This window comes from Saccostrea echinata, unplaced genomic scaffold (genome assembly GCF_033153115.1).
Source record: "Saccostrea echinata isolate AGI-Se365-2 ecotype Australia unplaced genomic scaffold, CSIRO_AGI_Sech_v1 ptg000009l, whole genome shotgun sequence".
NCBI lineage: Eukaryota > Metazoa > Mollusca > Bivalvia > Ostreida > Ostreidae > Saccostrea > Saccostrea echinata.
In genome coordinates, this window is record NW_026889758.1 from 20,096,281 (window position 1) to 20,118,773 (window position 22,493).

Consider the following 22,493-nt stretch of genomic DNA (forward strand, 5'->3'; position numbering starts at 1 on the left):
ATTGTTACAACTGAGACTCATTTAATATATCCAAGTTCAACCTTGCCTGGTTTCCAAGGGCCATTAGTAAGGTTTAATATTTATATCATTGCCAGTAAGTTTCCCATCCTAAAAATGAAGATATTTGTACATGTATATGGAATGGAATATAGAGAGAGAACAGTTCATGTCCCTCACATAACATAACTTTCATTTCAATCCATTAATTAGAGAGACTTTAAATCTTAGATCCATTCAAATACAAGTACAAACATGTAAAAGGTAAGAAGTCATCCATACTATTAGACTTTACAATGGAAAATTCATTAATAGAAACAAATAATGAAAACAAGATTAGTGAAACATAACACTTTTACTACGTATCCAATTCTGACAAAAAATCTTGACACTTTTTCATCAGTACTTTGACTGCTTCCTCTAATAGAATGTCTGGTGCCAGTATCCCTGTGGATTCCACGGAAACTGAAAAAGTAATAAAATACTGTTATTACACCAAATTTCCTGGCCATAGGGTGATGCACATTAGTACAAGACACCTTATGAACATAGTGTTTACTTCTGTTTGTTTCAAACTTAGTCAGAATTTCTGCTAAATTTAAAATGTTATTATAAAAAGTTTACTGCATAAATACCATATATAAAATCTGTTAGTACACAAAAGATTTGAAGGTTTAGGAGCATATAATTTAATAAGACTTAATAGAAGTAACCAAAGATTTTGAAGCTCACAAATAAAATGATCCCTGATTTTCTTCAGTTCCACTAAGTCTTTAAGATCATCATGACGAAACACTTCTCGACTACATGTGTCTTTTCGTGGATTTTCCACTCTGGCTACCTTTTCTCCTATAAAGATTAAATATCAGAACATGGACAAATGATGATTCTTAAAGGTCTGTGTTCATAGATATACTGATTATTATCCAAGTTCAGGAGTTAAATGTATTACTCAAGGAATTTCTGAGAATCAATTTACCACAACTGTCTTACTAAATGTCCATTAGTTTCATGAAAAAGACAAAAATAGTTTAAAAATGTTCCATTGGAACAAGAGTTTTCTTTTCAAACACATTTTAAAATGACAATGACACAGTGAATGTACCATTTACTACATGAACTGTTAAATTTATGTGTGTGAGCTTCTAAGCTGGTTCACACCAGGAAGTCAATCTAGATTAATTTAGGTAAATGTGGGTTAATCCACATCACATCTACACTGTGTTGAGTTACCACACAACCATGTTATAGGTGAACTAGAATTGACTGTGATGTCATCATTTCATAGTAATATCATATATAGTCAAACCTCATTATCTCAAACTTGATGGGACCAAGATTAAATTAAAGATATCCAAAAATTCGAGATAATGAGGCTAAAAATGAAATAGCTAGGACTGCCAAAATTATTTCAACATGTCCCATGTATTAGAGATATCAGTGTTTGTGATAATTAAATCCAACTGTATAGTAAAGTTAAGTTACAACACAACCATGTTGGGTTGTATTAGAGAAATCAGTGTTTGTGATAATGAAATTCAACTGTATAGTATAGCTAAGTTACAACACAACCATGTTGGGTTGAACTAAATCTAGAATGGATTGTGGTGTCATTATTTCAAAGTAATGTTATATCTTTAGTATAGTTAAGTTATCACACAAGCATGTTTAGTATGGGTGAAATAAATCCAAAAGGAATTGCGATGACATTGTTTCACAGTAATGTCATATATAGTATAGTTATCCCTCAATAAGAATTATAGCATGGATATGATTTGGTTTAAATATTGTGGATTATGTCAATCTGATTAATCTGCATTAACTTAATCCTGCATGGACTGACCCTAATACTGACTTCTTCTACTTGACTTTATCATTAACTTCATGAGCTTATATAATTGACTTATTATTGCTTTGAGCTCAGCATTATCTATGCAAACTTAGCGATGGTTTTATTTGAGTTTGTCACTGATTTTATCAATGTCAATTTTTCAGCACTTGAACTTACATGAGTGACTTATTTATGCTTACAAACTTATATGAGTTTATATAATTGTCTTCTGTGTAAAATTACTGACTTTGTTTTTGTGTCAGAGCTTATCTATGTATTTACTAGGAATGGCAATTTGTAATCAGTTAACTGATTACTCGGTCGGAACGATGGTAATCGGTTAGAAAATCTGAAATCGGTTAGTTGGAAAAAAATTAATTTATGTGTAAATTTGAATACAATTTCCTGAAAATTCAATCTAAAAAATACAAAAAAATTTTCTGAAATGTTAGCATGTTCACCTATCTATTTAAGCTGATTCAGAGATAATTAAGGCTCTCCAGATTGACATGGTGTGGGGGTAATTGGTCACTTTTCGAGTCGTTAATTGCTGCTTAAACACATGTCGTTACCCACCCTGTCCCATGTTTCTTTAATGATTTTAATTCAATGATCATCGACTTCTGTTACCCTACCAGGCTAATGTATACTGTACACTTTTGCATCAAGTATTTCGTTTTATATTGTTGTATTTTCTCTATGTTGTTTTACACAATATGAGAATAAATAGAATTGAATTGATTATAATGTGTACACAACCTCTTCTATCCTTTGCAGTTACATGTACCTATCAAATTATATTCTAAAACAAACATCGTTAGATTTAAGTGATAATTCAGGATGTTTCATGGGTTTCTTAAATTTTTTTCTCTTTTCTGCTTTTCCTTTTTTTTTTTTTTTTTTTTTTTTTTTTTTTTTGCCCATTAAAATTGAAATACAATATATGTAGTATTCTGATCATATATAAATATAAGCATAATATTACTACATGAACATCTTTATAGTCTTACTTATTGGAGTGTAGCTATGTCGAGAATTTTTTATATGATTAACCGACTAATAAGTTGGAACGTCTTGCGGTTAACCGATTGGCAATTCTGTATTCGATTGCCATCCCTAGTATTTACCTTTCTGAACTTATCAGATTGACTTTATCCATGTGAGCTTACTACTGGCTATGTTTACTTACCACTTTAATTATCTTTACTTACCAGTGACTTGTGTGAATTTATTCAATTTGACATTATGTGTGTCTTAATCTTATCATTATCTATGTGAACTTACAAATGACTTTATTTATGTGAACTTACCACTGACTTTATCTTTGTGAACTTACAACTGACTTTATTTATGTGAACTTACAACTGACTTTATGTGAACTTAACTGACTTAATGTGAACTTACAAATGACTTAATGTGAACATACCATTGACTTTATATAGATAAAGTCAATCTTTGTGAAATACCACAGACTTTATCTTTGTAAGTTGCCACTGACTTCATCTATGTGACCTTACCACTGACTACATACGTATGAACTGGCCATTTACTTTATCCAGGTGAACATAAGTCAGTGATAGTTCTTATATACATACATGTAGTTCTTATATATATAATGACTTAATCAATAAGAACTATCACTGACTTATGTGAACTTACAACTGACTTTATCTAAGTAAACTTACCACTGACTTTTTATTCATGTGAACTGACCGCTCACTTTATCCAGATGAATTTATCACTGACTTTATCAATGTGAACTGACCACTTATTTACCCAGATGAACTTGTCACCGATTTTATCTATTTGAACTGACCACTTACTTTATCTTTGTGAACTTACCACTGATTTAATCAATGTGAACTTAGGACTGACTTGATTCTTGTGAAAAGATCACTAATTTTATCTACGTGAACTGATCTGACTTCATGAATGTAAACTAAGTACTTTATCTATGTGAACTCAGCTCTGACTTTATCCATGTGAACTTAACACTGACTTTATCCATGTGAATTTACCACATCTAAGTGACCTTACCATTGATTTTATCTATAGTGATGACACCAGGTGAGAAACAACTCTGTAGTTTTTCTGCCAAGGCCCCTGTGATCTGTGTTTTCAAATTGATCTCGGGTAACAATCTGTAGGAGGCTGTAGCTATGGAGATCAAGTAGGAAATGCTTTACATCTACACCCATACACTGAAGAAATCAACGGGTCTATATACATGTTATTTATTGAATGTACACCCATACAATGAAGAAATCAACGGGTCTATATACATGTTACTTATTGAATGTACACCCATACACTGAAGAAATCAACGGGTCTATATACATGTTACTTATTGAATGTACACCCATACACTGAAGAAATCAACGGGTCTATATACATGTTACTATTGAATGTACACCCATACACTGAAGAAATCAACGGGTCTATATACATGTTATTTATTGAATGTACATCCATACACTGAAGAATCAACAGGTCTATATACATGTTATTTATTGAATGTACACCCATACACTGAAGAAATCAACGGGTCTATATACATGTTATTTATTAAATGTACACCGATACACTGCAGAAATCAACGGCTCTATACCGTAAATCTGGAAATTTTTACTGTAGATAAATTTATAGCAAATTTGCGCGTGCAGTGCATTCACAAAAATATTTTTCTTAAAAAAAAATCAGTAACAAAAAATGTAAACAAAAATTTTGCTGACAGCTGGTTTCTATTTTTAACCCGTTGAACAAGAGTTCGTAAACAGTGGTCATTTAAAGAAGCCCGTTTACAACAGATTGTTAACAAAATTTGATTTAATAAAATGTAAGAAAACTTTAAACAGTTTAGATGTATTATCTCTTCTAATATTTTTATCTGATTATTGAACGTTGGCATCATTTAATATTGTATGTAGATGTGTAATTTATTGTATGTGCATGCGTAATTTATAATCTTATTATTGAACTTTGGCATCATTTAATATTGCATGTACATGCGTGATTTATTGTATGTACATGTACATGTGTACTTATAAACTGTTATGAAAATTTTTAGCGCTTTTTAATTTAAGCACCAATGACAATTCGCAAAATTTTGAAACGTAAAAATTAATCAACGGCTTTTTGACCCAAATTCGTAAAAATAAATCGACGTAAAAATTTCCAGATTTATGGTATACATGTTATTTATTGAATGTACACCCATACACTGAAGAAATCAATGGGTCTATATACATGTTAATTATTGAATGTACACCCATACACTGAAGAAATCAACGGGTCTATATACATGTTATTTATTGAATGTACACCCATACACTGAAGAAATCAACGGGTCTATATACATGTTACTTATTGAATGTACACCCATACACTGAAGAAATCAACGGGTCTATATACATGTTATTTATTGAATGTACACCCATACACTGAAGAAATCAACGGGTCTATATACATGTTATTTATTGAATGTACACCCATACACTGAAGAAATCAACGGGTCTATGTAAATGTTATTTATTAAAACTGAAATATTTGTGTAAAATTCATTCATATTGTTCATCTGCTTTTGTCAGTATCATAATAATAAGGTATTTTGTGGATTATGCCTCACTGTATCAAAGGAAACTTGGTAGAGGACTAGAAATGCTGAAACATATTATCCCCCTCCCCAGTATCCATTGTTGACTGATAAAATACAGGTGATTCATCTTACATTGTTTTCAAGTTATATCAAAGGTTAAAGTTGTTCAATATGCCTTAATATTCAAAACAAGGATATAGAACCCTTACATCTAGATGTAAAACAGAATCAATCTTACCGACAGGAGAAAATTTAGCATGGTCTTTTCCAATTCCTTTATTACAGTACACTCTTAAGTCTATTTCCTGTAAAGGAAAATAAATAGAAACCAATCAGACTCTCTAGAGATGTTGTCCCATTACTACATTATTTACTATTGGGGGATTCAGTTACACTTGCATGCACATTTTTTTCAGATACTGTTTTAGTAAAACTTATGAAGTGCACAATAATTTGTGAATTCAGTCTAATTCTGGGAGATGATGTGCTACCAACAGGATCTGGATTTTAAAACTCAAAATTTTTCCTATAATACCCAATTATATTAATGAAATTTTTATGGTTTTCAGAAGAATTTTTTTAACATGACTTTAACAAAATAATAACATCAATCCAGAATGTTGCATTTGTGCTCACATGTGTTTGAAGCAGAAATGAAAAGAACAATTTGTAACTCCTGTTCCTAAAATTAGAAAACTAATCAATCTATCCTCTTAGTGAACAGTCTTTTTCATTTTGTACTTTACAAATAATTTCTGTGTGCCATCTTTTACCTGCCCTGGTCTTAATTTGGCAATCAGAATATCATCATTAACTGGTCTTAAATCTCCCTCTTTAAACTGAAAGAAAAAATACAAACAAAATGATCCTTAAGGATTCCACTGCATAAATAGCAAAAACAAAAAAAAAATATTAACAGGCAAATCAAGGAAAATGTGTAAGGATTCCATAAATCAAAGAAACATCTTTACTAAGAATTTTTTTTTCTTCAAAATTTTCTAAAAACCGATTATTTATTTAAAACAGAACCTTATGTAGAAAGTATCATACCAGTATCTATAAATAAAATATAGGAAATCAAAAATTATAAAGCTAATCTGGACAAATATTATCTAGAAGTAAGACAAAGGTCTCACACCTAATGAATGTTCTGTAAGTGTGCATACCTGGATGTAACATGATGCAGGTTTGATCTGGGTAGTACTTATAGTTTTTTGGACTTGCAAAACTTCTACTTTTCACAATCATCCACAAAATGTAGTTAAGATCCAGCATCTGAGCAGGTCTGGTTGTAACATCCTTAGGTGCACCATGCATGTATGTTTGGTCAACATAGGGCTTACAGTTAATGGGGAATGGACTTGCTTCAATAACCTACACTTTGTCACTCATTAAGAAATTGTAGGTCAGATCCAGTGTCTGAACCAAGTCTGATAGCATGTTTGGTCCAGGTAGGACTTATAGTTACTTGGGAATGGACTTGCTTCAAAAATTTTTACTTGGTTACTCAACTAGAAAATGTAGGACAGTTCCATAGTCCATGCAAGTTTGGTCAAGATGGGGCTATTAGCTTCTTGGTAAAGGACTTGGTCCAAAACCTTTAACCTGGTCACTCAACTGGAAAATCTAGGTCAGTTCCAGCATCTGAAGTCTAGTGGTGTATATCCCTAGATACATCATCCCTGAAAGTTTGTCCAGGTAGGGCTTATAGTTACTAGGGAAAGGGCTTGCTCCAAAAACTTTAACAGAACACTAACACTGATGTCAGGGGTACTAGTATTCAGCCTAAGCTCATCTCAACTTTGTTGAAGTGAGTTGAAAATAAAGAAACAGGAGGCCCAGTGGCCTTAATGGTCACCTGGGTATATTACTACAACACTGTAAAGGATCCATAGATGTATAAAATAAAACAAATTAAACTGAAAGATGAAGATATGTTGCCTAAGAGCAATACAATGATAAAGTATCAACTAAATAGTTAGTCTATTACTCAGTAACGAATCACAAATAGATCTATTCACTTGCCTGTACTTGTCCCCATTTGTCACTATCACCATGCAGACTAAACAAAGCACAGACATTCCCTCCCACATAAGCCCTCTTGGTCCTTGAAGAGCATTTACCGGTAATGTACAGAAATAAGTTTTTTTTCTCATTTTATTTATTTATTATTTACAAGATTACCTGACCATTAAAAGTATGAAGGTAATTTCATGTAAGAAAATTTAATTTCTTAGAACACACGTCACTCTAATAAATTGACCTTAAATATCCAAAGATACTCTTATGCTTGTTTGGTTCATCTTAATTCTATTGTTCTTTTAAAAGTACTGGGTAGTAAAGGAAGGGAATAGCAAGTAGGTCATTAGAGTTACTCAGGTGACACAACATCAGTCATTAAGAAAGCTTTATGATAATATTTATGGCTGTATATACTCACTATTGAGTCTTGTCCTTTCATGGCTATCCATTTTAAATGCTTGGTTGTAACTGAGAAAAAAATGAATTAAGAACTTTTAAAATTTCAAAAGTTTTCCTCCCAGTAATTATATATCTAAACCATATCAAATCCAAAAAAGTGCTTTAAATTTATTTATTATTTTTATTCTTTTACCATATCATTAAATTACACATGTAGTACATTTTATAAATGCACACCGTTTCAACATAAATACATGTGTACATTTAAAACACTGATGATAAATGTAATACATTTTTTTCCCCAATCCATTCCTTATCAGTCAACAGTGCCAAATTGAAAGACTCTCAAATCTCTCTTTATTACTCACATTTAATTCAATTTGATGGAATTTTGTGTCATAAAACAGATTTTTTTCTACAAATCTTATTTTTTTTTTTACTTTTGTTTTAATCTTATCATTCATAAGAAAATTAACCTTCTTGAACTTTGACCTGATCTCTCACCTTTATGGTCTTTATAAAGTTCATCAGGGTCTGTTGTATCCTTGGCTTGGGAATTTTTGGTACATTTTACTTTGAGTTGAAATATGATGGTGTCTTCTGGAGAAGCTTCTTCACCTAAGGAAACATTTTTTTTTATTTCATTCTTGGTGGTAAATACATATTTCTTATTTAATGGCCTCCCATGGTGATGACACAATGGAAGCAATGTTGCATAACTCATGACATATTAATCAGCCAAAAATATCAGAGGAAAGAAGTGGGTGTGTGTCTAATATGAAGAATATGACACCAGCACACACTGTAGACGACATTCTACATTTTGCTCAAACTTCCATTTATTTCTGTCATTTCTCATAACAGAGAAAATAGGATTGTCATTCATCAAAAATTTCTTACTAGGTGCAAAGTACATCTTAGAAAAGAGACATGCACTATAAAGTGAATTTAGAGACTGTATAATAATGTCTCTTAGTTTTTAAAAGACATTTATCTTATTCCTCTAGAACAATATACTTCAAATGCTAACAGTACAGAGAAATATGGTAATGGGAAAAAAATAAGTATTTCTGATTTCTATAACTTGCCCTCTGTTTTGTACTCAAACAGCCTGGGGTCAGCCTTAATGGGGATGAGCCCGAGTCTGTGAGCGAGTACTTCATCTTGTATGATTGATGTGTTGTTGTAAATGTGTACTTTCTCAATAGCCATTGTGGGGACCTGAAATTGTCAAAAAGATGGAAATGCATACCTTATCAACAAATTATAAGGACACAAATGGTTTTACAAATTAATAATAGAATATCTGATAGCATTAAACAAATACAGAATGATTAAAAATTTACTGGCAAACAAAGAAAATTACCTGGAAGATGAATATTTAATGAGACACTGACTTTTATCTTTCATTCTCTACAAAGAAAGCATAAATTAATACCTATAATAAAATATTTATCCTAACATACCTCTGCAAGTAGAATCCTGCGGAATGCATTAGCTATTGCAGCATCAATTCCCACCATGTCAAATTCCATTTCATCAACATTCATTTTGATCATGTCTATTCGGAAATTCTGAAATTGATAAAATGTAAATGAAGATATTTTTGTAATACAACAAATGAGCTATGAAACCCAGCTGGTAATTTCAACAAGTAAAGCAATTTATTTTTGTCATATTACTGTTGGTTCTTAAATCAGATTCTGTTTATGAATAACACTAAAATGGCTTAGAGCCAAATATAGTTGTACTAATTGTTCTATGTACAGTTTGTATATAACTAGTAAATAATTTCACATTTTAGTTTGGGATGAAAAAATGACTTCATTGTGAATTTGCTAAATATATATTAAGATAGCTATAAACATACTCTGTTCTTTGTTCCAAGTGCCAGGATCCATTGGCAAAACCTTAAAATCTTCATTACTGTGTACAATACTATCTCAATACACATGTACCTCTTTGTGCCCAAATATTTAACTGCATTGTGGATCCAGAACATTTTACCTTCTTAAACTTTTTCAAACTCCAAGAATCATCGAAGTTTGGATATTCTCCTGGGAAATCTGTACTATGAACCTGGGAAAAAAAGAAAATACATCACAGGAAACCCAAGAAAGAAAAAAATATAAATCATGAAAACTAGGGAAATTAGAAAAATATATCATTAGGGTATAATGAAGGGTAATCAACCAGCTAACCATTTTAATGGGCTTTTAATAAGACAAGTTTGAGAAACACATGCAAACTGACCATCCAGGTGACAATATACCACTTGAGCAAAACCTGGTATAAAAATTTGATCTAAAAATCAACTTAACCCCACCCAAACTCAGATCTCAAACAAAAATCAAGCCACAGAAAAATTTCACAATCATGCTTCTTCCAATCATACATATCACTTTGCCATACCACAGGCCTACTAAACTTTTTGGGCTTGTTGATAAAATTCAATAAGCATGGTAAAATATTAATTCATTACTACAGTCAAACCTCATTGTTTCAAACTCAATTAGGCCAAGAATAAAACCTTCAAGTTACTGTAAATCATGTTATTTGGGAAAACTTTCTCTTCATGTAATTATGCAGGAGTCTGCTAGCGAGAATTTCATTATCACATATATTTGTATTATTGAAGATTATATACAATAAAAATCAAAATTTGTGAAAAATATTTCTCACTTACAGACAACAAACTAGAACTGTCCTAATAGGACTAATACCCATGTGGGGCAACTACAAAAAGGGTTTTCTTTAAAATAGCTTTCAAAAGAACTCTGCTTTCTTACAAAAAATATGACCTGAATCTTGTTGAAATGGTTGATGGTTGTAACACCTTTGATCATGACCAACCTTTGTGTTGAGTATGAAAAATATGACCATCCAAAAGTCCAAGCATTAAAACATTATAACCCTAAGAACATTTACCACGTTATTAAGTCATATGAGCTTGACCTCTTACAGACAAACTAGGCACAGAATCATGACATACCTCTTTGTCACAAGAAACCTTTGTGTCAAGTATTATCTCCTGATGCTCCTCCAATAAAAAATTGTCTTAGAATTTTACATTTCTGAGACTTCAGAATTTCACACTTCTAAACTTGGCGACTTTAACTAAAGGACTTTTGTTTAGGGTCAGGCCATCCTGAAAAAAATGTTTGTTCAGAATTGCCATCTGAGGGGTTTCAGACCCAGGAGGGAGGGAAGAAACTTTTTTTTTTTTTTTCAAAATTGAAGGTAAATTAAATACTGTTGATAAAAATATCAATAAGCAGTGAACACACTATTTTCTGACTTTTTGTAAAGGTACATGTATCTCCCATGAACAAAGAACCCAGTTTTCATAGATCCAACACTTGGTTGGCACATGTGATAACAGCCAAGAATTGATTGAATAAAAAAAATCTTCCTATTTTTGGTCAGTAAAATATTTCCAGGAGAGGGCATTTCAATGAGGCAGGAGGCAATTCCAAACAAACAATTTTTGTTTTAGTCTCATGGCATATCTCATGATCAAGTAGGATTGATTGATCTTTATAAGTTGAACAAAACTGAATCTGCAGTACCTGTGAAGGATTGTATAAAAATATCACAAATCATGGCCATGTTGATCTAAAGAAGATTTTAAAACATTTTTCCTTGAATTATATTTTCCCACGTAAAACTTTAATCCCCCAATTTTGCCCCCTTAATCCCCCTTTCATGGAAGCTAGGGGACATGATTTGAACAAACTTGAATCTGCCTTACCAGAGATGATTGCATCTTAATATTACTAATCAATAATCATTGTTCTGCTGTTCTTTAAAAGAAAATTTTAAAATGTTTTTTCTTTTATATTTCCATGTTTATTTTCTTCCCCTATATGTTCCCCCCCTCCTCCCCCAAAGGGAGTAGGATTGATTTGAACAAACTCATTTTTCCCTATGTATTTCCATGTAAAACTTTGATCCCCTATTGTGATCCAACTCTTAACCTGGGGCATAATTTAAAAAGACTTCTCGAATCTGCACTAACTGAGATAAATTTTAATATATGTACTACTTGAATCGGATCACCTCGCCCTTTTCCATCACACGCTAGAAAGCGAGCGACGGAAAAGGGCGAGGTGATCCGATTGGTACTACTTATCATGGTCCTCATGTTCTTGGGAAGAAGTTTTTAAATCATTTTCCTATATATTCCCATGTAAAACTTTGAACCTTTTCGTGTTTTTGTGGCCCCACCCTACCCCCAGGGGCATGATTTGAACAAATTTGATTCTACACTATAAAAAAAGCTTCCAATGTTTCATCTTGTATGGACCAGTGGTTCTTGAAAACATTTTTAAAGGACCCCAACAAATTTTTACTATTTCTTAAGGTGTGTGGCCCTTCATTTGAACAAAACTGAATCCCCATCAGACAAGGATACTTTGAGGCAAGTTTGGTTGAAATTGGCCTCATGGTTCTGGAGATGAAGATGAAATTAAGAAATGTTCCCAACAACTGAAATTGTGAAATGTTTATGACAACAACAACAATAACAGACAACAGTTCTGAAAAATTTCAATTAAAAAAAAGCCTTTTGGCTCAGATGACCTAATTATGTTATGAACAAGAACTTTCCACTTCACACCAAGTGTCCTTGTCCAAATGACCTTGGTGCAGGGTTGTAACATACATGCCTTCTAGACACAAGCAAACTAAACCTACAATATTGTTATATTCAACAAACATGTTGTGAAGCACATTCAAAGTATAAATAGATGTATGTTTAATTCACTGTTTCTGTAGCTTAGCAGGGTTTCAGATTGCCATCGTCCATTGGCCATTTGTGGATAAAAATTTAAAATAAAATTAAATTAAAGCTAAAATGACCTTTAAGTTTAACACTGAGCAGACATAATGGCTGATTAAATTCTGTATGTAATGGCCAGTCACGTTCTGATTAATTCACTTTACTACATTCTGCAACCGCAGATTTCATCAGCCAATGACAGTCATGAATTAAACCTTGATCTCCAGATCTCTTCTGGCTGCTTATATGCTTTCCCTACTAATATAAACACTGGGTAGTGGCCAAGCAAATGCCGCCAAAGATTAAACTCCTTGTTTACTGTAAAAGCAGAAATATTCGTGGGGGATTAAATTTCGTTTATTTCATTGTTAACAATTATCAACAAAAATAAATCCCACATGAAATTTTTATTTGACTATATATTGAATAGGGTTACTTTCGAAACAACGAAATTAAATGCCCACGAAACCCTTCTAGATGACAAATGAACGAAATTTTATCCCCACGAAAATTTGTGCTTCTACAGTATTTATTGGACAGCAAACTCTTTTCAAATTAAGAATAAGAATGATGCTGATGAGACAGAAAAAATGGAGATGATCATATAGAAAGAGACATGAAGACATCAGAGTGTGTGACTTGTACATAGCATAAACATTTAACCCGTCACTTTGGTATGATAAATTGGCTAGATCAATTAATGAAAATCCAGGAAAAACATATGATACATGAAACTTAAATTTTGAAGATTCTTTGAAAATTTGGAAAAGGAAAAACCATGAGAAAAATTTATTGTAAATAAATTACATGATTGAATAATACACTTCTTTAGTATTTCATTAATCATTATTACCGGTACTTTGTTTGCATTCTCCGGACTTCATATAATTATGAGATGAAAGAACTAAATATATATAATAGCGAGTGCAGCGAAGCGCCGCTCACATAGCGAGCTCCATAGACAACAGGTATGAATGGAGGAAATTCGGGTTGAAATCTGAACGTTGTTCAAAGAAATTTTTATTGGTCCACGTGAAAAAATTCCAAACTCCCTATAATCCTTTTCGGTGCATAGCAACATGGTGACTTAAGCACAGCAACAACTTACTTGGGAAAAAATACTTGGGAAAAAATACAAACAACGATTTAATACAATTTCCATGCCACAAAACTATCGTTTGTGTCCTCAGTAAACATGACTTTGTTACTGACGTCATATTTTCGTCACTTCAACAGTTTGGATATTTCCGATTTTGTCGGAAAAATTCAAGAAGTTAGGAATCTCGATCCCGATGCATTGGGAGTCTGCAACAATATGTACCATATTTCAAGAGTCAATATCGTTTTTAAAAAGATGAACTTTCATGTACGATATGCAGTAAATGCACGCCAAAGGAGTTTACTGAAAAGTGTAACGTCATAAGCAGAATGTAAAATGACATTTGAGAAGGTGTGTAGAGTTGTACAAAAATGAAATGCGCTCACCCTTACGGTTTCACTGTCGGACATATTTATATGCTACCAGGGTTCCATGCGAAATTATTACAAAACATACAAAAGACCAAGGATAATTGTTCCTTACCAAGAGATACCTTTACATTTATTTCTTTGCAGAGAGCTTAAAAGAAACAAAACACAACTGCATCTACTCTACAATGTATTTCATTTAATTTTGCACAAGAACTGTAGTCTCGTTCAACCAAACGTTTGGCTGTCTCCGTAAATTCCGACATCATGTGACGTCACAGTCTAGACTTTGTCTCGTGCGGTTTGAAGCTTGAAGAGGTGGATCAACGTTACAAGTGTAAGCTGTGTATATAGCCTGGGTTTTTGATGGTACAACTGCGCCCCAACGGTCACACCGAAAAACATATTATAATATATAATTACTTAATTAATCAATGTGAAAAGAAATTGAGATAACAAATTTAGTGCAATAAATTTTCACGGTAGAAGGCTCGGTAGGAATCTACGCGAGGTCGAATAATCAGGGTTGTAAACTGATGCAACAAATGTGCTATCTTACTGCACTTACCATAACAGTTTCAGCGTCTGACAGTAACATATAAGTAATTTGACTGTAATGACATACGTTCAATTTTAGAGAGAAAAAAAAATAAATAGATATTATGGACTAATGGACAGTTTGGCACAGACTAATTCAGTAGCAAATTAAATAAAATTACATTATCGACTCCATGCTCATTCAGAGTAACTCGTGTTCTGGTGTCTTCTACAATATCCATCTTCAAAAAAAATTTCCTTTACGCACGTTTTTTTTAATCACAAAATTTTAGTCAATGTAAAATACAAACTTAGTTCCTTCTTATCAAGGCTCTCCACTTCAAACGCTGAATTAACCAAGATAAGGATCACCTAAAAGAAAAAAAACCAAACAGTCAAAAATATTTGAATGTTTATTTATCTATTTTATCAAGGTTATTCGAATGCAAAAATTATATTTTCTTTAACTTCAGTTTATATACAGCGTAGATCTTGGTAGGACTCGTAGTGCAACAATAAAAAACTTTTATTCGTGTAATGGAATGTACGAGAAAATTATGTTTGACTTATCTATTCTTGTACGCATGCGCAATTTAGAGTAGGCGTTTTCCGGTTTAAAGAAAAACACAGAGATTCACTAAAAAGATGGTAATATTTCATGAAAATCAGTCATTTGACCAGTCCTGAATTAGGTACCGATTCGATGGTGCTGTAAATATACACAGGAATTATTCTGAAACCTAACTTGATTGGCAAAGTAGTCCATATATCTGCGAATATCATCTTTCATGTAGACAGATCTCTTGATTTTGCTATATATCTTGAAATAGCTTTATTATAAAGGTATTCAAAATAGGTTGATAAAGCTATTTAAATTCATTTTTTGACATTATTTTTGAAATATGAAATAGACAAAAAGTTGCAAAAATGTGACTACTCATCAGGTCCAGCACAGGGACTTGCACATTCGAAAATCTCGGAGTTTTTCTACTAGTTAACACAGCTGCTAATTATAAATTTGAAAAAAACCGCGTTCTAATTCCGTATTCGAATGTAAAACACCGAGGTTACTTTCGTTTTCTGTCCCTATCAACTGTCCTAAAGAGCGAGTTCGGATTATTATTAGTCTAAAATGTGTATTGTAGAGGCTCCAAGGGGAAAATTTAAGCATTATGTCCTAGAAGAATCATTACTTGACAGATCCGAGGCGGTTAGTCAGTAAAATACGGGAAAGTATAACGATAACAGAGGTTGGAAGCGAGGAAGGGGTCCAAAATGGCGTCCTCCCTTGTGTTGTTTTAGTATTAACGTATATGATTTTTTTAATAAATAATTATTACACGCCGGGAGCAAGCCCCTGTGGGTCCAGTACAATCTCTCGATTTAGCTATATAGCTTGAAAAAGCTATATAGCTTTACTAAGCTATTCAAAATAGCTTGATAAAGCTATTTATGTGCAGTTTTTCAGAAAAATGTTTTTTGTAAGAAATAGACAAAAAGTTGCAAGTATTTGACTATTCATATATGTACTGTGGGCTATCAAAACAACAACTAAAATCAAAGATAGTTCTAACATTGCAGGATTTGAATACTTTTAAGCAAAAGATGAATTTCCATTGTTTGAGTAACTGTACACTACCTTGTGTTCGTTGAGGCATGGATAAGTATGATTGCTTCTCATTGTACTGAATTATTACCAATCAATTATCTTGTTGACCACAATTGGCCTCTTTTATAATTTCAATGAAGAAGTAACTGTATCAATTGCTTTATATAGCCCCAAAACTTTAAGAACTTTAAGTACAAAGTCTCTAAAGGAGACGCAATTTGATGAGTGATTTTTACATGCATTATTTTCAGAAGAGTTCAAGGTTGAATATTATCACTGCACCAAGGTGCGACTTTCTGTGCATGCTGAGAAAATGACACGCTATTCTGAATAGCTTAATAAAGCTATATAGCTAAATCAAGCTAAATAGCTAAATCAAGAGATTGTGCTGGACCTGCTCATATTTGTACTGTGGGCTATTGAAAAAGCAATCCAAATTAAAAAAAATGTATAAATATTGCTGCTTTTAAACACTTTTAAGCAATAGATATATTTCCATTGTTCGGGTAAATGTATACCACCTTGTATTCTGTGAGACATGGATATAACCGATTACTTCACATTGTACTGAATTAATATTTTTTACGGTGTGACCGTTGGGGCGAGCGCTGTTGTACCATCAAATTACACTTGTAAACTTTGATCCGCCTCTTCAAACTTCCAAACCGCACGAGACACAATCTAGACTGTGATGTCATATGACGTCAGAATTTATGGAGACAGTCAAGTGTCTGGTTGAACGAGACTACAGGTCCAGTGCAATTTTTAACAAAATACGTTGTAGAGTAAATGCAATTATTTTTTTTTATTTTAAGCTCTTGGCAAACTGCAGGCTTTTACATTTTATATTATTTTTATCTCCATTATCGCATGGAATTCTGGTAGTGAGGGAATTCTGGGAAGGTTTCACACTAAAATTTGTCTGACGTATATGTCACTCCAAATTTCCTCTGTTCTTACACGATAGTCTATTGAGCTCGCTGCGCTCACTATTACCAATTTATTTCATTGAACTGCTTTGTAATTTCTTTCAAGAAGTAACTATGTGGTCACAAATCAGTTGCTTTAAATATAACCCTAAAACTTTTAGAACTTTGAGTGCAAAGGCTATGAAGGAGATGCTCTAGATAAACAATTTTCATGCAGTTTTCAGAAAAATACCAAGTTGAAAATCATCATTGCATAAAGTTTTTATTTTTTACATGCTGAAAAAAATGCACATTTAACAAAAAATATATGATGAAATAGCTGAATCAAACTGTTTTGAATAGCTAAATCAAGCTATATAGCTAATTCAAGCTACCTAGCTAAATCGAGATTGTGCTTGACCCAGTAGAGTTGACAAGAAGAACAGAAAAAAAAAAATCATAACGTTTATCATTGAGATTTAGAACTGGTAAAATGACAGCATGAAAAATGTCTGATAAGGAGTCTATCTATATTTTAATGATCTATTTTTCCATTTTCTGCAATCTTTTTTTGGTTTTACATATGCTTGCTTTTGATTGCTGATATGTTGTTTCTAGGGCTGTCACGGCACAGGCACTTGTTTCTGTAATAAATTTTTTAACCCATAGTATAATAATAACACAAGGTATCCAACTCCGAATTACACGGAGTACCCCCCTCCCTCAGAATCGCACTCATTTACAATTTCACAGGACATGCACTGGCAAACTGTTTATACCTATGTCTTCTACGATAATTTATCTACACAACCATATATGGCATGCTTGTCTTTTTTTTCTTTAGTCTCCGTAAACAGCGTCAAAACTCTGCTCGCCGTGTGGAAAAGTCGAATTCAACCATGAAATGGTATGTGCTAGTTCCGCACAGAGATTTTGATTGGCTAAAAATCTGTTTCTAAAATTACATTGGATAAACATCGTTATGTTTTCAGGGAAAATCAGACGTAGACAAGTTCTATTTACTCATGCAATATTTAAACACTGGAATTGAATTTTTAAACCCACTCATTTTTTAATTTTGTTCTCTGTGCGGGATTAGCACATACCATTTCATGGTTGAATTCGACTTTTCCACACGGCGAGCAGAGTTTTGACGCTGTTTACGGAGACTAAAGAAAATAAAGACAAGCATGCCATATATGGTTGTGTAGATAAATTATCGTAGAAGACATAGGTATAAACAATTTGCCAGTGCATGTCCTCTGAAATTGTAAATGAGTGCGATTCTGAGGGAGGGGGGTACTCCGTGTAATTCGGAGTTGGATACCTTGTGTTATTATTATACTATGGGTTAAAAAATTTATTACAGAAACAAGTGCCTGTGTGTCACGGTTCCAAAATTTTTCGGGTCGGGTCGGGTCTGTAAATTTTCGGTTCGGTTTCGGGTTTTTCGGGTCGGGTATTTACATCTATTTTAAACCTTAATTTCATGAATTTAACTTGAAAAATCTTTATTTGCTACATTAAATTTACATTGAAAACAAGTCTTAACCATGCGAACGTCTACACATCGGTGACTTGGCCTACTATTAGTCACAACCTGACCATTCCTGCTCGTTTTGATAATTATCTAACACTTCCGTGACAAGTGTTTTGTCATGGAATGAACTAAATTTCAGTTGTGATGTTAATTATCACTGTTATCGTCATCATTCCTTTGATTTCGACGCCATTTTTTGCATTGAACAGACTCTAATATATAAACCAGACCCGAACCGAAATCCAGAAAAATGGAACCGGAACTGAACCAAACAACTTGGACCGCGGTTCTCGGTTATTTCGGGTACTCGTGACAGCCCTAGAACTTGTTTCAAGTTAAAAACAAAGTGTTGACAGATGATTTTCTGCACACACTTGTGTTGCAGTGATCCAGAATTGCTACAGTTTAGAAGTAGGTTGACTAATTTAAGATCAATATCAAACAAAAATTGACGAAAAAATCTAAACATTGCAAAAATCAAATGAATATTAATATAAGCCTTCATCATCATGTCATATTTCAATTTATTTTTACATTTTTAGATTTATCAATTATCAGCTCTTAAATCACATAACTATTCGGAACTGGTCAAAATTCAGAACTGGCCAAATGACTGTCCACCAAGTTCTATTGTTAAAGTAATAAGTCGTAAGTAATAATACAGAAATATGGATATGTGGTAGAATATGCTTAGCAGGACAAAGTTAGTCATTATCTCTAGAAATTTCATTTTTATTGTGACTGTGATATTTAAAATGAAATTGTTATTGATTGCACAGAGCCATATCATGGAATTGATTTCATCAGTATTAAATAGCAGTGAATTCAAAATACATCAGGTGGTCAGACCTGGCCAGCAAATTAAAACTCCTTCCAGTTTCTTTCTAGATCAAACCAAACTTATGTCCTATAAAGGGTTTTAACTGTTTTGAGTAATCTTGGTCTTTGGAACTCTTAAGCACACCAAAAACTTGAATACGGCATGGAGTACAGCATAAATCCTCAATGTGTTGTTAAAAAATTAGCTCTGATACTAAGACTAGGATCATACCATGTATTCATTTAATGTGGTGTTGGAACATTTTCGGTCAGACAGAAATTTGTTCAGTCCTATGAAAATCATTGAGCAATAGAACCAAATGTCCTATGTAGGTAAATAAAAAACTTTCACATTCACTATGCAAGTAAAAAAAAAAAATAAAAAAAACATAACTTTCACATTCACTGTAAGAGTTAATACAGTTCATTTCTTGAGAAATTTTACAATTATTTCTGTCCATACACCGATACACTGAAGTAAGGTAATGGAAAGTGAATTTTATTTTTGCTTTTCACTTATCTGTGTCTTGCAGTGTTAAAACACAGTTGTATTTGTGCAATATCTTACCAGGTCAAATTTCACCCACATCAAAAATAGGTCACTGTGACCTTTAATTAAGATGATATGGCCAAATATGGTAAAACCATGTCTAGCTCATAACTGTAAAACTATTGGACCTAGAATCATCAAACTTGGCAAGTTAATGCATATTAGGTAGAGGATGTGTCTTGGCCTACATTAAAGTCACTGTGAACTTTAATTAAGGTGATTTGGACAAGAATGGCACAACTCTGTCTGATTCATAATTGAATAACGTTTAGACCAAGATTCATCTAAACCTGGTCAGTTAATGCATCTTAGTTAGGCCACACACACACATACAGCCAGTTGTGAAATATACAATGTACCATTTGTACTAAATGTAACAATAGCGTAGGAGATGTATATCAAACTTAAGGAATAGAAAAATCATTTAAATCGTTGTACCAAGGTTGACATGATTTTCTTCCATGCACACTCATCTATTTATGATAGTCGTATTCTGTGCCGTGTCGGTTCACTTTAATTTTTCCTTTTAATTTCTAGATTCGATTCATTTTGATTCAAAATCGAGCGGGGAAAACAAGATTAGCAAAGTGGTATATGCATTTTGATGATGATGAAAAGCAGAAATTGATTGAAGAGGTACATGCAGTTGTAACTGTAAGAGATGCCAAGCATACCAACTTTGTGGAGGTAAACAGTTTTTTGTCAACAGAATTTTTACTTTTCTCTTTGATCCAAGTAGAACTGTGTTGATGATAAAAAATGAAGGAAATTCAATTCAAAATAGTTTTGGAAATCAAAGGATTAGGATTCATTTTAATCCCTGTTGGCTATTTTAAAAAAAAAGTAACAGCTCTATTTTGGCCATCTTCCCTTTGGAATTTGATCACAGCAATAATTACTGTCATTGAACATAGGGCTATTCAGTCTATTGGTTATAAAAAATAAAACTTCTAAAACAGTGAGCAGATAGAAGATCTAATTTAAATTACCCCCGGTAGAATGAAGACCATTCCAATGATGAAAGTATACATACTTAAATAAATTGACACCTTATTTTGATTGCATTAATAAAAATAAGAATTCAAAGTAATTGTATACCATAATATCTTTTTTGTGTGATGTTTGTTTTCTTCTGTTTTCTTCTCTTGATAACTCATTTCAATTTGCATTTCAGTTCCGAAATTTTAAAATTGTGTACAGACGATATGCTGGGCTGTATTTCTGTATCTGTGTGGATGTCAGTGACAATAATCTTATGTATCTCGAAGCCATCCATAACTTTGTAGAGGTTCTCAATGAATACTTCCACAATGTGTGTGAACTGGATCTGGTTTTCAATTTTTATAAGGTGAGAATGTCATCTAAAAATCACAATATATAAACAAAAGAAATCAGTCATATAAATAAAGGTTTTTTAAATGACTTGATAACAAGCGATGCATGTTTCTGGTGCATGCACAGGCACTTGATGTTTTTGCATATAACAAAACGAAAAAAAAAAAAAAACCTAGCTAATGGTAGAAGGTTAAGAAAAAATATAACATCAAGTGCCTGTGGATATCTTAAACCTAAATTTGACATCTTTTTTTTTTAATGAACTTTCAATTCTGTTTAGGATATAAATAATCAAGAATTATTTTCAAATTGTTAGTAACCTACAAAATCTTTTGGTTGTTATTTTAAACATAGTTTTTGTTTTGCAGGTGTACAGTGTTGTGGATGAAATGTTTCTAGCTGGTGAAATAAGAGAGACAAGTCAAACTAAAGTTCTTAAACAATTGTTAATGCTCTCCTCTTTAGAATGATTTGTTGTGAATGAGACATAATTGTGTTGTTTATATGTGTAATGTGAATTAGAATTGATATATATGTTCACATTCCAAAAAATATAGGTAGAGAAATTGTAGTTGAAGTATTAAAACTGAATAACTACAAATAGTTACCTAGAAGCACATGTGGGTTAAGTAACATTACTACCAGTGTTTTCCATACAGCTAAATGTGTATGTAACATTCATTGAATGCATGTGCTTGATACATAAAAGGCTTAAAAGCATAAATATATGTAAAATAAACAAGAGTATATTATGTGTGGGAATCTGTAAATCAACCAATTTCAAAAGCAACAACTCTACCATTTTATATTTCCTGTATTTAGAGGTGGAGTATTTTTCCCTCATGAAGGAATTGTGCAATTTATAAATAAAAGATTGAAATATTAAAGTGTGGTTTTTGGTACAAAATGTATTAGTTACCTTTACCAATACCTGGGTATCTCATTAAGGTGCAAAAGAATGCATGTGTAATATTAGGAGGAGGTGTATTTTATGATGAAAAATCTATATTTTGAGGAAGATCAACCGATTATAGATGCTGGGATTTTTTTTTTTTCCTTTGGTCACCCAAGTCACTCTGGGACTTGCTACAGTTAAGACTTATT

General features: G+C 32.6%; 2 protein-coding genes across 2 annotated transcripts in view; one reads left to right on the forward strand and one right to left on the reverse strand.

Annotated features, from left to right (window-relative positions):
* Positions 1-14,908, reverse strand: part of LOC133181968 (inactive tyrosine-protein kinase 7-like) — a 75,305-nt gene extending 60,397 nt beyond the window's left edge. Inside the window, 11 exon segments of the mRNA XM_061316637.1 lie at positions 349-462; positions 730-846; positions 3,866-3,985; positions 5,662-5,728; positions 6,197-6,262; positions 7,864-7,913; positions 8,349-8,462; positions 8,933-9,065; positions 9,311-9,418; positions 9,852-9,923; positions 14,811-14,908. Coding sequence (XP_061172621.1) covers positions 349-462; positions 730-846; positions 3,866-3,985; positions 5,662-5,728; positions 6,197-6,262; positions 7,864-7,913; positions 8,349-8,462; positions 8,933-9,065; positions 9,311-9,418; positions 9,852-9,923; positions 14,811-14,870 — 1,021 coding nt within the window. The 5' untranslated portion in view covers positions 14,871-14,908.
* A 314-nt stretch (positions 14,909-15,222) lies between these two features.
* LOC133183427 (AP-2 complex subunit sigma) lies at positions 15,223-22,276 on the forward strand. The gene is made up of 4 exons (XM_061318387.1): positions 15,223-15,276; positions 20,592-20,741; positions 21,229-21,402; positions 21,758-22,276. The coding sequence occupies exons 1-4, from the start codon at positions 15,274-15,276 to the stop codon at positions 21,857-21,859; spliced, it is 429 nt and encodes a 142-aa protein (XP_061174371.1). The 5' UTR covers positions 15,223-15,273; the 3' UTR covers positions 21,860-22,276.
* The last annotated feature ends 217 nt before the right edge of the window (positions 22,277-22,493 follow it).